Source organism: Odocoileus virginianus, chromosome 4, assembly GCF_023699985.2.
Source record: "Odocoileus virginianus isolate 20LAN1187 ecotype Illinois chromosome 4, Ovbor_1.2, whole genome shotgun sequence".
NCBI lineage: Eukaryota > Metazoa > Chordata > Mammalia > Artiodactyla > Cervidae > Odocoileus > Odocoileus virginianus.
In genome coordinates, this window is record NC_069677.1 from 82,031,693 (window position 1) to 82,046,559 (window position 14,867).

At 62.1% G+C, this 14,867-nt stretch overlaps 1 protein-coding gene across 1 annotated transcript; it reads left to right on the top strand.

Moving 5' to 3' along the window:
* The first annotated feature begins 202 nt into the window (after window positions 1-202).
* Window positions 203-10,830, top strand: AIRE (autoimmune regulator). Its single transcript, XM_020883572.2, has 15 exons — window positions 203-283; window positions 348-680; window positions 1,168-1,342; window positions 1,557-1,712; window positions 2,066-2,140; window positions 2,689-2,802; window positions 3,594-3,736; window positions 3,910-3,990; window positions 4,871-4,986; window positions 6,051-6,153; window positions 6,676-6,855; window positions 7,616-7,737; window positions 7,871-8,006; window positions 9,521-9,589; window positions 10,566-10,830. Exons 1-15 carry the CDS (start codon window positions 203-205, stop codon window positions 10,644-10,646), a joined length of 1,965 nt encoding a protein of 654 aa, XP_020739231.2. The 3' UTR covers window positions 10,647-10,830.
* Window positions 10,831-14,867: the final 4,037 nt, after the last annotated feature.

A 14,867-nucleotide genomic window follows, 5' to 3' on the forward strand; every position in this document is an offset into this window, starting at 1 on the left:
CCCTGGTCGCTGCTGGAGCAGCTGGGTGAAGGATACTCAGCACTGCTTTCCCCTATTTGAACAGTGCCCCGTGGGATGCTGGCTGGAACCACGCTTTGGGAATTGAGTCTAGACGCTTCTTTACAAAGGAAAGAAAAGTCAACAGCCTGCCGGAGGTGTTCAAGGGCGCTGGCAGGTGGCTGGGACCTTGGGGAACTCAGTCATGGGGAAGTTTCCGGCCCCTGAGGAAGCTGCCTGGGCCCTGATTGGCGGAGCGGCCCTTGCTCTCTCCCAGGAGACGCAGGTATAACAGACTCCTGCCCCAAGGAGGCCGGAGGAAGCACTCAGGGCTCCCTCTCCCCGCCCAGGTGAGCCCGCCCAGGTGTCCCCGGCGCAGGCGGAGCGCCCAGGTGTCGCCGGCGCAGGCGGAGCGCGAGGACCAGGAGGCAGACACGGCCCGGACACCCCACAAGGCCAGCGGCGCCCTGAGGCCCCGAGACCCCAGGGCGGGGAGAGAGGGCGTCCCCAGCGCCGCGTCCCCGGACCCCGCGATGGCGGGCGAGGCTCGGGCCGGTGGGGACGCGGCGTTGCGCCGCCTGCTGAGGCTACACCGCACGGAGATCGCGGTGGCCGTGGACAGCGCCTTCCCGCTGCTGCACGCGCTGGCCGACCACGACGTGGTCCCTGAGGACAAGTTCCAGGTGGGCCGCGACCCAGAGTCGCTACGCGCGGGAGACTTGCCCACACGCCGTCCCCGGAGCGGGCAGGGTCTCGGAAGACGCGTTCCAGAGGGACCTCCCCCGACCCGCCCTCCCCATTCTCCGCCCTCAACGCTCCTCCCCTCCCTTAGGCCGCAAAGCCCTAGGGTCCCAGCTCCCAACTCCGCAGCCTGACCACGCCCCACCCACCAGCGGAGGGCGTGGTCTCCAGGACATGTTACTGAGCCCCCAGCGCCCTCCCTGCCCTCCCGCAGTCGCCTTTAAACTGAGCACAGTCCCATAAGATGAAACCCAGGTGGCCCCCACGTCACCCCAGCACCCCCACGCCATCCCCACACCCGCCCCAAGCCTAGGGTTTGGACACAGCTGCCTCCGGGGGTCAGCATTCGCCCTCCGATCAGCAGTGGAGGTGGCAGGAAGGGGGGCCTGGACACCGCAGGGCAGGGCCCCCACTCCACCTTTGCTGCAGGAGACACTGCGCCTGAAGGAGAAGGAGGGCTGTCCACAGGCCTTCCACGCGCTCCTCTCCTGGCTCCTGACCCAGGACGCGGGCGCCATCCTGGACTTCTGGAGGGTTCTCTTCAAGGACTACAACCTGGAGAGATACGCCCGGCTGCAGTCCATCCTGGACACCTTCCCCAAAGGTGCGGGGCACCGGGGGCTGGGGTCCTGGCTGGCTCGGCCTCCCTCAGAGGGGCTGGGGCAGCTGGAGTCGGTTTCTGGGCCCCAACTGGACTGTAAGAGGGGAGGGATGGGGTGTTTAGGAGCCCCTGATATTGCCTAGACTATCTTGGGTTCTAAGATACCAAGGGGCAGGCCTCACTTCCCTGAACGAAGGGTCCTGCACGTGCCCCGCAGACGTGGACCTCAGCCAGCCCCGGAAGGGGAGGAGGCCCCCGGCCGGTCCCAAGGCCACTGTGCTGCTGCCCAGGCCCCCCACCAAGAGGAAGGCACTCGAGGAGCCACGGACTGCCCCACCAGCAGCCCCGTCCCCAAGGGGCACCTCCAGTCCAGGTGCCCCATTTGAGGAGCTGGTGGGGTCACAGGTCCCCGGGAGCTCCACACCCACCTGCGACCGCACCCCTCCCTGACCACCCCGTCCCAACCAGCTCCAGGGGCATCTGTCCCTCCTACCTGACCAGCCTGGCAGAGGCCCCTCCAGGGACATGGACACCCTGGGTGAGCCCGGCAGGCCGCCCTGCCCCCTGAACCCCCGAGTGGGCAGACAGGTGTACTTCCTTTCAAGGGGGTCCACCAGAGTCTGGGAGTCCCCTGCTGTCGTTCTCCCACCTGCCCCCCAGGCTTGGCCCCCCCAGCAGAGGAAAGAGGGCCAGGCTGTCTGTTCTCCCCTCACCCAGCCAACACAGGCTCCCAAACCAAGGCCAAGCCCGCCAAGAAGCCTGACAGCAACGCAGAACCACAGCGCCTCCCACTGGGCAACGGTGAGCCAGGTCCAAGGTCCTGGGGTCAGGGGCCATCCTGGGAGCTGGGACCATGCTGGCCTGGGGTCACCCCATCTGTTCCCATCCTAATGTCCTGACCGTCGGGGCCAGCTTGGACTCTGCTTCCTCCAGAGAATCCTCCCTGTCCCTCGGCTGGACACAACCTAGGACCCTAGAGACCTCCTGTGGCCGGCTGGTGCCAACCTGTGGGCAGGCCCTGGGGACCCTGCCCCCTCCCAGCACTGTCCAGGGTCATGTCCCAGGGTCCCTGTTCATTTCTGCTGGCTGTCTTCAGCCAGCTCACACCATACACCAGGCCATACCACACACATGTACACACACACACACACACACACACACACACACATCACGACCATCTCTGCATTGACATGCAGGCTGTCTGTCTGTCTGTCTGAGTCTGGCCTGCCCTGGGTGGAAAGAAGGAAGGATTCTGTTGCCCAGACCCCTCTGGCTCCCCACTGCCTGTGCTCAGGAGTCATCACCCAACTGATGACCACCTCCCCCTACTTTGATGCTTGCTTCCCTAGGAATTCAGACCATGTCCACTTCGGTCCAGAGAGCCATGGCTGTGTCCTCTGGGGACGTCCCAGGAGCCCGCGGGGCCGTGGAGGGGATCCTTATCCAGCAGGTGTTTGAGTCAGGTAGATGGCACTGGGAGAGGCTGCCAGCGCATCCACATCCCCACGCAGCTCCCTGGAGGCTCTGGAGCAGCTGGGACATGGGCGAGGCAGCTGGCTTGCCCTGCTCCCCCAGTGGGTCTGCCATCTCTGGAGGAAATGGTCTGGGCAGGGGGGACTCTTGGACTCTAAAGGGGGACGAGCACAACCCCTGCTCTGCCCGACACACCACTGCATCACCTCCTTCATCCACTCCCTGTGCTGGGCACCCACAGGGCATGCGAGGACCCTGGGAGCTGATGCAGGCTCCAGTCTCACCAGGCTCCACAGATGGTCCCTGCAGCAGATTCCTAGGGCTGTTGTGACAAATCGCCACAAACAGGGTGGCTTCAAGCAGCTCCAAAACCGCCGTGCAGGCAGGACCATACTTGCCCCCTCACAAGGCTCTACGGCAGAATCTTCCTAGCTCCTGCAGCTCCTGGAGTGGGCACCCCAACCCTGTGCCCTGGCTTGTGGTATCATCACTCCAGCCTCTGCCTCTGCCCTGTGTCTCTGCCTTCTCTTCTCAGAAGGACCCTGTCCTTGGACGTAGGGTCCAGTGTGAGCCCATCTTAACATCTGCAAAGACCTGACTTCCAAATAAGGTTGCTTCTGAGGTTCCAAGTGGATGTGAATTTGGGAGACACGCTTCCTTCCCCCAGCGGAGAACCCCACCTGTGCCCAGGACCCTGGACCCAGAGTTGACTGGGGGTGATGTTGAAGGAGGAAGAGCATGCTGTAGAGCCTCCCTACCAGGCCCCCCCATCTCCCCCCAGGTGGCTCCAAGAAGTGCATCCAGGTTGGGGGGGAGTTTTACACGCCCAGCAAGTTTGAGGACCCCACTGGGGGAAAGAACAAGACCCGCAGCAGCAGCCTGAAGACCCTGGTTCGAGCCAAGGGGACCCAGGCCCCTGCCCCTGTAAGCACTGCGGGGACCACCCCTGGGGAAGCCTGGCCTTGGGTCCCCTCACCCAGCACTCGAGGGACAGTGGCGTCACCTCGGGTCAGGAGCTCTGCTGGGGCTGGGGTCGGCCCCTCCTGCCCAGACTGCCTCCTCTGTCCTGTTGCTGACCCGCCCACATCTCCCTGCAGGGTGGAGGTGACGCGAGGGCTGGCCCGCGGGACAGGGCCCCAGCCCCTCCTGCCCTCCCCAGCGAGCCCCAGCTGCACCAGGTAGCGCCCGGAGCATTCCAGGATCCGAGTAGGGGGGTGGTTTCTGTCCCTCGTCCAGGGACTGGGGGATAAAGGCCCAGCTTCTGCTCACAGTGTGGAGTTCTTTATTTTAATAGTATTTTTTTTTTCCTGATAATACACAACTGTAAAAAGTCACATAAGTCAGAGCAAATGAGTCCTCCTGGGCCCAGGTACCCACTGTCCCGTGCTCATAGTTGGGCCCTTAGGTGGGATGGTGGCCCCTGCTGGAAGCCACAGAATCTCCTGGGCTCCCTGCACTGGTTCTGAACAAGGTGGAACCAGCTCTAGAACCTGGCACCTCCATCAGATGCCATGCCTGCTCCCAGGAGCTCCAAGGCTGGCGGGGTCCAGGGGGTGGGGTATTACTACGGTCAGCGTGCTCTTCGCTGTGCACATCGATCCAGCCCTGTCATCCCAGGGCAAGGGAGGGGGACTTCCGAAGGAGATGACATCCAAGGAGGCACGGTGGGTGCATCCAGCCAAGGCTGCCAGGAAGCCTCAGGCAGAGGGGACAGAGGGTGCCCAGGGCCAAGGGGAACACCACTGGGCCTGCCCTCCACGCCCTGTGAGGAAGGGCCTGCACGGGGATGGGCCTGCAGCCTCAGGGCCCTGGAGCGCAGGCACACGTGGGAAGCCAGACTTTCTTAAAGACTGTTCTTTCTTCCCAAGAGGGGGTGGTGCTAGAGTCTCAGAGATGGTGGGGTCGTGGGGAGCCCCAGGGAGCAGGCAGTTAGGGCAGGATTTCAGCTGGGAGTGGGCCAGGGGACTTGGGTGCCCCTGGGCGGCTATTGTGGGGGTGGGGGGTCTCTGGCAGGGCCGCCCCATCCTGGGTCTTCCAGACACACGTGTCTCTTGCCAGAAGAATGAGGACGAGTGTGCGGCCTGCCGGGACGGCGGGGAGCTGCTCTGCTGTGATGGCTGCCCCCGTGCCTTCCACCTGGCCTGCCTGACCCCGCCCCTCAGCGAGATCCCCAGGTGTGCCTCTGCCCCCACTTCCCCCCAGCCGACCCCCGCTTCCCCCCAGCCGCCCCCCACTCCCACCCCTGCCCAAAAGTCCCATCGCTCCACCGGTGGATGGTGAGGCCAGCTTGGGAGAGGCCTTGGTTCAGGTCTCTGAGTGGTGGGTCTGGGGCCTGGGATCTTCCCACCCCACCTCCCCGCGTGGCCAGGCTTTCCCTCCAGCCTGGCCTACGGGGCCCTGAGACCCAAGGCAAGGAGTAGCCATTCTATCCCATCTCATCTCCCCCGCCCTGGCCCAAACTCCCCTGAGCAGCTGACCCCCAGCCCGAAGCAGAGTCTGACTCCAAGTCACGTTGGGAAGCATGGAGGCCACAGAGCTGCTCCCCAAGGGCCAGGGGGCTCCCCATCCTCCACCTGGCGCAAGGGCCCCTGTCCTGGCCCTCGGGGAGAGCACTGCCCTCTACCACCAGCTTGCACAGGTCAGGGCAGCCCAGTCTGTGGGGAGGAGCACGGGGTTGGCATTCTCTACCCGGCCCTGACCCACTTACCGCACAACCTTGACCAGGTCACATCTCTGGCCTGGTCATCCCTCGCTTCCGCTCAACACTGCCCTTCCGTTTTCTTCCATTCTCTTCCTTCCTGCCCCTGACCGGCTCCCTTTCTGCTGGGCACCATCCCCCCAGGGAATTGGGGGAGGGTCCCAAGGATGTCACTAGGCCTGCCTCGGAGGCCCCACCTGCAAGGCAGGGTCCATGGGAGCCAAACACAGGCTCAGGCCACTACTGGTTCCCAGGTGTCAGGAATTCTCGGGGCTCATCCGAGAAGCACTCAGGGGATGTGCCATGCTGGTGAAGGCCATCCCACCAGGGCTAGCTATCCTGGCCCCTCAGTCTCTCCCAATGATGAGTGGGCAGGCCCTTCCCCTGGTCTCCACCCACTTTCCTGCTGGGACTGGGTTCCCCCTCTGGGGACCATGAGGGTGGGTGACCTGGAGGAGCTGTCAGGCCTCCCCTGCGCTGCCAGTATGGGAGTCTACTGTCCCCTCTGTCCTGCCCCGCATGTCCCCGGCCGGTGACCAGCGGGACCTGGCGGTGCTCCAACTGCGTCCAGGGAACAACAGCCCAGCGGGACCTGCCCCGGGCAGAGCAGCCCCGGCCCCAGGAGCTGCCTGCAGAGTCCCCGGTATGCCCAGACCTTTCGCGGCCCCGCTGTCTACTTGCTCCCTGCCTCCCGGCCACTCTTGTGGGTTGGACCTGCCCCAGCCATAAAGCCATGCACCCCTACCCTGGCCTGGCCCCATCAGTCTGACTTTCTCCTTCCTGTGGGGCCATGGGGGTGCAGCCCATTGGGAAGTGGCCCTTATGAGGACCGCTTTCTCTATGCTGATTCTGGGCCCTCAGCTGTCAGCCGACACAGGGGACACACTTCGACCACAGATAACATTCTCCAAAATGTTGTAAGCGTTCTGTCGCCACAAAGGCATGAAGGACAGGACACGCGCCCCAGAGTGTTTACTCTGACAGCCTCCCGGGGCCATGGGGCACCGCCTTCAGATGGGGAGAGGGTCAGGGGCCACAGACCCAGGAACTGTGCCTCAACTTTTCCCACCCAGTGTGGGCCCCAGGCTCCCCATGCTCATGAACCCTGGGGTGGTTCTAGGCAAGCCCCCTGCAGCCCCTGTGAGAGCTGACCCTCTGCTTCCAGGCCTTCCCGGGTCTGAGGTCAGGGGAAGAGATGAGGGCGCTGCCCAGGGAGCCGCCCCCAGGGACGGATGCTGCGGTCACCTACAAGCACCTGCTGGCCCCGCCCTCTGCAGCCCCCCTGCCGGTGCTGGACCCCTCTGCCCTGCGCCCCCTACTGTGTGTGGGCCCTGAGGGCCAGCAGGTGAGGCGGTGCTGGGGTCAGGGAGCCCAGGGTCCACGGGGGCAGCCAGGCGAGCCTGAAATAGGACAGTGATGGGCAAGCAGGGGTAAGGAGGTAGGAGCTGGACAGGTGTGGGTATGGAGCTGTCGGGAGCCGCCAGGCTGGCCAAGGGGAAGGCAGGTGGGAGGAGGCTGAAGGGAGGCGCAGAGGTTGTGGGGGCTGTGAGATTACACAGAACAAGGTGGGGGCTCTTGGGAGAGGATAGGGGGAAGGGGGCTCCTGGAGGGATTCCAGCCGGGGTGACCATTCTCTCCTCTCGCTTGAAACTAAGCTCCATTCCCCGCCGCCTGTCCACCCCCGTACCCACCCAACCAGGGCAGAATAATAAAGCCAGTAGTTTGCAGTCTACCTGGTACCTGGGACCTGGTAGTCCCAGGTCTCCCAGTCCCTCCTGCATCCTCTGGAGCCTGGCCTCCGGGGACCTCTTGACCAGCCCTGGAGGGGGCCTGGGCCCACCAAGGAGGATGGAGATGGGGCACTTGGTTTCTCCAAGCTGCAGCCCAAAGGTGCTGGGGTGCCCTTGACCTCTCCTTTTCTGGATCCCGAAACTTCGGACCCGCTCCCCAACCCCGTGCGCCCCTCCCAGCCGTTTAGCCCCGGCGGGGTCCCGGCGGTCCTGAACACGAGACGCTCAGGCCACCGCCACTCCCCCCAACCCCCCAACCCCCCCCCCGCCTCGCCCGCGTCCTCGGTCACCCCGCAGTGGTCTGTCGGTCCACAGGGCCCGGTGCCCGGCGCACGCTGCGGGGTGTGCGGGGACGGCGCGGACGCGCTGCGGTGCGCACACTGCGCGGCCGCCTTCCACTGGCGCTGCCACTTTCCCAGCAGCGCCGCTCGGCCCGGGTGAGTGCGGGGCCCGGGAGGGGGAGGGGGAGGGCTGGCGCCCTCCATCAAGACTCTTCGAGACCCGGGTCCCCAGAGGGCGCTCCCAGCCTGGCCCCAACCAGGAGCCCGAAGCCTCTCTTCCGCTCGCCAGGGCCGCCCTGCGCTGCAGAGCCTGCTCCGGAGACCCTGCCCCCGCCCCTGGGGAGGGGGCGCCCGCTGCGAGCCCCGCCCGCCCGGCTACCACGACCCCCAAGCTCACCACCGGCGCCGTCGGCCCCGGGGCGCAGGTGAGGGGAGGGGCGTCGCGGGGCTGGGGGTGGTGGGCACAACGCCAGGGGAGGCCCGGGGGCCAGCTTCGCAGTGAGCACCAAACCGCCTGACGGTTGTGTATGTATGATATTTTTGTTTAAATCGACTCCTGTTTAATTTAAATCTACCTAAAAAGGAAACCCTCCTGGGACTTCCCTGGTGGTCCATTAGCTAAGACGCTGTGCTCCCAACGCAGGGGGCCAGAGTTCCATCCGTAGTCAGAGGACTAGATGCACAGCCAAATAAATAATTTTTTTTTTTTTAAAAAAAACGGAAACCCTCCTAAGCAATAGTATCTGTGACGTCTCTGGTTGGTTGCAGGCCTGGCTCACCATTAACCCAGGCTCAGGGCTCCCCTAACCCCCACCTTCCCTGAGCCCATCCAGGACCCCCGGAGTGCCCTGTGCCAGGAGCGCCATCCTGGGGTGGGGGTGGGGTGGGGAGAGCCGGAAGGAGGCTCCCCACCAGGAATGAGCAAGCAGGCACACACAGGTGACCAGTGTGACTTCCCCCGCCTCTATGTCATCCCCACAGTCCTCCAGCAGCCTGGGACCCCGGGACCTTGGGAGGAGTAACTCTAGCCTCATTGAACCTTACTTCCCAGGGCTCCCTCAGAACCTGGGGACCCCACCACCACCACAAGTTTCTCCTGTTCAGAAGCCTCCAGCCCCCAGCAGGGACCTCCTGACCCCATCCCTGCCCCCCGAAGAATCCTTGGGGGACCCAGGGTGGTGATGTCCTACCCCTGTCCATGGTCCATCCCACCTCCCAGCCCCGCCTCCGTCTCTTCCCTCCCTACACCCTGTGGGTGATGGGGCTCCGGGACACTGGGCACAGAGGGCCCTCACCCGCTGGTGCCCCGTTCCTTCTGGAAGCCTCACCTCACCCCCAGCGTCTGCTGTCCTTGCTGAGCCACACCAGGCTGGCGGCACCTCCAGGGGCCGGAACAAGTGGCTGTTCGCAGCTGCAAACCGGGCATTGTCTTAGGGTTCCACTTAGTATGGCCTGTCCCCCTCCTAACCTGTGATGGGGGAGTGTGCCTCATCTCCTGCTCTGGCCCCTCACCCAGGGGCAGGGCAGGGAATGTTGGCATGACTGTTGGGTCACTGAAGGGCTGGCTTGGAATCAGACCCTTCCTCTCTGGGTCTGGATTCTCATTGGTGGCAGGAGTCCTTCCAGCTGCTCCTTCCCCCAGAGCTGCAGAGGCAGGCAGGCCCCGGGGCCTTGGGCAGCCACTTCAGAGGGGTGGCGGGGCCCTAGGTGGGCAGCCCCCACCTCACTCATGCCCACTCTGTCTCTGCCCCGCCCCCAGGAGCTGGATGTTAGAATTCAGTTCCCGGGGTCCCACTGGAGAAGTACACAGCACCCGCTGCCCTGGCATGGCCACTGCCCCCAGCCCTGCCCCCTCTGTAGGGAGTCCTGCTTCTGCGGTGATGACCCCAGCAGAGGTGTGGAAGTTGGGTTGACCTCCTCCTATCTTTCTGGGGTCCAGGCGGGGGACGATTCTGCTGGTCATGAGCCGGTTCTGCACAGGGATGACCTGGAGTCTCTCCTGAGTGAGGTAACATGTCACCCGGCTCCCTCCTCCCCCGCCTCCCCTCCTCCCCCGCCTCCCCTCCTCCCCTCCTCCCCTTCCTCCATGGCCTCTGAAGCAGTCAGCACCCCTATTCTGGGCCCATGGTATTCCAAGCCCCAAGCTGCCCCCCTTCCCAGCCTCCCTGGAGGTCCCAGGCCTGGAACCCTGAAGGACTGGCGGTGCAGAATCTGGCACCAGGGCCGCAGAAGCCTGACGTGGAGGCAGTCCAGGTGCGGGGGTGGGGGTGGGGGCCTGGGCATTCTGGACCCTGCAGATCCCTCACTCACTGCTCTCAACGCAGGCTTCTCCACCCCACGATGAGCAGCTAGAATAACTGGGAAGAAAAGGTGGCTTTTAGAAAAGGTCAAATTTCTCCAGCCACCCCCAGGCCCCAGGTGGCCAGTGTGTGTCCTCCTCAGGACCCTGGTGTGGCACCTTGGGGATCCCAGCTGACCATGGAGGTCCTGTCTTATGTGATGGCCTGGGCACGGGCAGGTCCCAGATACTACAGGTGTCCTTAGAGACCCCAGGGGCCCCAGGAGGCTGGGGTGACCCGAGGTGCCGATATAAGAAGACATGGCGGGGGGCAGATGCACAAGCCCCTTGTGGAGCAGGTCACCTTGTTGTTGGAATATTGGGCATTCCCGTGGCTCCCCCAGTCCTGCTGGAGTGCCAGGCAGGCCCTGCAAAGAGCTGGGCAGAGGGAGTGAAGGAGCTGGCTCTGCCAGTCACCCAGGAAAAAGTCACGTGGTGGCCACGCCCAGGCTTCAGGGACGCTTGGAGGGCGTGTACGGTGGGGCCTCAGGCCTCAGCTTCCCCACCTATGAGCAGGACGGCTGGGTCAGATGTGGATGACTCAGTGGCCCTGGAGGCCAGGGAGGACCGGTTGTGGGCCAGGCAGGCACACCTGCCCCCTGAGGCTCCCGCCAGGCCCTGAGCCTGCTCTCTGCTCTGGCTGCAGCACTCCTTTGACGGCATCCTGCAGTGGGCCATCCAGAGCATGTCCCGCCCGCTGGCCGAGGCGCCCACCTTCCCCTCCTGATCTGGATGCCGGGCTGACCCAGACTGGGCTGCAGACAGCATGGGAGGGGGAGGGGAGGCACCCGTGGGAGGGAGGTTAGGGGAGGTTAGGGCCAGGATCTGAGATGGATGTTCCGTGTGCCATCGACACTCAGCTGATCAGCACCCTGTCTAAAATTAAAATCACTTCTGCGTGCTCATCATGAGTTCCGGTGCAGTGTGTTTGTTTTGGGGGGTCTGTTTCTGGGGCCCGTCGTGCAGGCTGAGCTGGCTGTATTGGAAAGAGGGTGCCAGAATGCCGCTGGGAGCAGGAGTCCCTCTTCTCCCCTTCTGCGGGAGCCCCCGGCACAACTCCTGCCCCACCGGTCTGGCTCTGCCCACCTTTGCCTGCCCCCTGCCAACCTGCTCCTACCACCTCTGCCCCTCAAAGGGCCCAGCACAACCCCACCTCAGGGTCTTTGCATGGGCTGCTCCCTCTGCTTGGGATTCCCCTTGGTACTCCGCCTGTCTCTTCCCTCACCCATGGGAGGTCTCAGCTCCAAAGCCACCTCCTCATTCTTCCATTCAGAGGGTCATTTATTCGGGAAACCCTTCCTGTGACTCTTCTATAGGCTGAGCACTAGGGGACATTCTGGTGGCAGGTCATTCACAAGAGGAGGGTGACCTTAGACACAAGACAGGGCCAGGGGGCCAGCGTGTGCAGGGGGAGGGGCCGGGAGCTGGGGTGTCTGGGACAGACACCAGGTCAGGGATGCGGGTGCTGTGAGCTGTGGGGGACAGCGCTGGGCTTATCCTGCTCACCGCACCTGCCACTGGAAGGGAGCCCGTCAGAATGGAGATCTTTCCTGGTGGTCTCTGTCTCTCCTAGAGCAGCCCCTGGGGACCTGGGATGCTGTCTAGTTCTCAGCCACGTCCCCAGGCCAGGCCAAGCGGGCAGCAGTGGGACAGACGGCAGTGGACAGTGATGCCAGGACGTGGCCACATGTGGAGCGGCCCAGTTGGAGGCTGGATCACATTTGTGGACAGGGAAAGACCTAGTGGAGAGAGGGACTAGAGACCAGGCTTGGGTGGCTAGTGGGGGGAGGAGTGAGCAGGGCCCATGGCGGGGCATGGAATGGACCAGGGGCAGGGATGGAGCGAGGGCTTTCTGACTAGTGGGGGGTCCTGCTTGTCTGAGAGCTGGCTCTTCCCCAGGGAACCCAGCTGCCGTCCCTGCCCCTGTCCCCCCACCCATAGGATGAAGCAGGGCTGGATGAAGGCTGCAAAAGCCAGTGGGGGTGACACAGTGGGGGCAGTGGCAGTGGTGGAGGGACATGTCAGGGAACTGACCAGGGTGGACCCAGATGTCACAGACACCCTGCCCATCATTGCCCACACCCTCCAAGGACCCCCGCAGCTGCTGAGTACAGACGTGACCAGCCCTCTTCTCAGCCCACTGCAGCCCCCTGGCCACTGGGTCTCATCCTGGGCTCTGGAGACCCCAGCCTCATCAGAATCCCTCTGTGGACAGGTCCATGAAGACCCTCCCTTGGGGGCTCAGGGCTCCCATTGGTGGCCCAGTGGCCTCCACTGCACCTGTGTTACTTTCCTCAAGTTCAGGAAATGTCGCTCCAAACTTGGGCACGGGGTGGGGTGGGGTGAGGGGCACACAGCAACCCCGAGGGTCGTCTGTCTGTCCGTCCATGGTGTGCATGCAGGGAGCCTGTGGGAAGGAGGCGGTGGGGAGGGGCCATTCCTGCTGTCGGAAGCTGGGGTTGGTGGCATTGTTTGTACGCTGATTTAGACTTACAGGACAGGAGAGAACAACTGTCCAGAGTGGGTCCTACCCTTCTTCAGCCCCTGTACTTTCCTCCTTAGGGCCTGACTGCCCATCTGCTGCTCCTGCCCATCTTCCTGTGGTGCTGGAAGTTGGTCTTGCTCATCTGGCAGTGAGTGGCGGCCGGCTACATAACCCCCTGCAGCATGTGTCCGCCCAGCGGGTGAGCTGCACCGGCCAGCGGCTACATTTGTACATCCTGTTCCTGGACTCCTTTCCTGGGCAGCTGTGACAAAGTGCCACAGACCAGGCAGCTCAAACAACCTTGGCCTCTGACCTTGGTCTCTGTCTTTGATCCTTACAAGTTCAAGTCAGTTTGGGAGAACCCCCTTCCTTGGACTCTGAGCTCTCTGAACATCTGATCTGTTTCTCTTCTTCAGCCTCCATAGCTGATGACCTGGCCTGCCCTCAGCAAGGGTCCTGTCGAGGGGCTTAGCCATGGCCCCAGGTCCCAGTGTTTGCTCTTGGCAATCTCCATCCACTGGCCCCACCTTGCTCCTTGGCCATAAACCCCCACTTGCCAGGTTGTATTCGGAGTTGAGCTGGACCTCTCTCCCCTCCTGCAAACCCCACTGCAGGGTCCCCCCCCACCTCCAAGTGTAGTCCCTCGCATGCCAATTCGCTTCAGTCCTGTCTGACTCTGCAACTTCATGGACTGTAGCCCATCAGGCTTCCCTGTCCACAGGATTCTCCAGGCAAGAATACTGGCACAGGTTTCCATTTTCCTCTCCAGGGGACCTTCCTGACGCAGGGACCGAACCTGCCTCTCTTGTGTCTCTTACTTTGGCAGGTGGGTTCTTTACCACTAGCCACCTGGGAAGGCCCTCAGCACCTTAGCAAGTATCATGGGCTCCTTTTTCTTTAATATGGGCAGGATTTGGCCACGACATTGCTCTTTTCATCCACAGGAGGCTGGCAGAGGTCTTGTTGATCCACCCCTGGTTGGAGGCTCAGCTGTCACTGTTCAGAAATTGTTAATGGTTTGTGAACAAGGAGTCTGAATTTCACGTTGTGCTGGGCCCTCGACGGGGTCAGGGGTCACGGCTAACAAGCAGTGAAGAGCTTGGTGCAGGTGGACACATCGGGGCTTGGTGGGCTTGGAAGAAGACAGTGCTTTGGACAGTCAGACTCAAGATAAGCAAGTGGGCTGAGCTCTTGGCTCGTGGGCTGAACTGGACTGGACGCAACCTCTGTCAGTCCTGTGCCCCGAGCTCCATCATCTGATGTCACCCTGGAGCTCCCAGGACAGTTGTCTCACCTCCACTGATTCTCTAGGGCCTTGGAGGCCATCTGGGAGCTGAGTGGCGCCACTGAAGGTGGGGGTCTCACGGGGGTCCTGGGGACAGGTGCTAGTGGGACCCAGGTCCCCGGGGGCTCTGACGGCCACTTAGTTTCCGCCTGCAGCTTCTGTAGCTTGGCTCTAACTGGATAGAGACCACCCACGACACTACAGGACACCCATCCTGAACACCTTGCACCCCAGTCTCAGGGAAGACCCTTGTTCTCACCATGGCCTCGTCTCCACACCTTCAGGGCATAGGCCCCTTTGTCTGGTCACTTGCTCTCTGACCGTCCCCTCCAGACTGTGTGTGCCAGGCTGGTCAGTGCTCAGAGTGAGTGAATCCAATTCTGAAAATGAACTAAACATTCAGTATCCATGGAGAAACAATGTCAGAGGTTGGGATGCTGTCCAGACAATAAGAATGATAAACACAAGCCCAGAGGGTGAACTGAGGTGTATTAAATTATATTTATATAAATATAAAATCTATGTATACACAGAGTATATATTTACATATATGAAAGTGAAAATGAAGTTGCTCAGTTGCAGCTGACTCTTTGCAACCCCATGGACTGTAGCCCACCAGGCTCCTCTGTCCATGGGGTTCCTCCAGGCAAGAATACTGGGAAAGGGTTGCCATTTCCTTCTCCAGGGGATCTTCCCTATCCAGGGATCAAACCCAGTTCTCCCACATTGCAGGCAGACTCTTCACGCTCTGAGCCACCAGGGAATATATATATAGATAGAGAGAGCTTCCCAGGTGGTGCTAGTGGTAAAGAATCTGCCTGCCAATGCAGGAGATGGAAGAGATGTGAATTTGATCCCTGAGTCTGAAAGATCCGCTGAAGTAGGAAATGGCAACCCATTCCAGTATTCTTGCTCAGAAAATTCCATGGATAGAGGAGCCTGGCAGGCTACAGTCCATGGGGTTGCAGAGTCGGACACAACAGAGAGAGTAAGCACACCACAGCATTCTTTGTCAAACTACCTCCCTATCTCTTTATATATATGTACATAGTGTGTGTATTTGTGTATTTAGAGTGTCGTCTGTTCAGCTAACTAGCTACAGATTATGTACAGTTGATCCTTGAACAACTCAGTGGAAAATCTGAGCATAGCTTTTGACTTCCTTAAAACTTAATTAC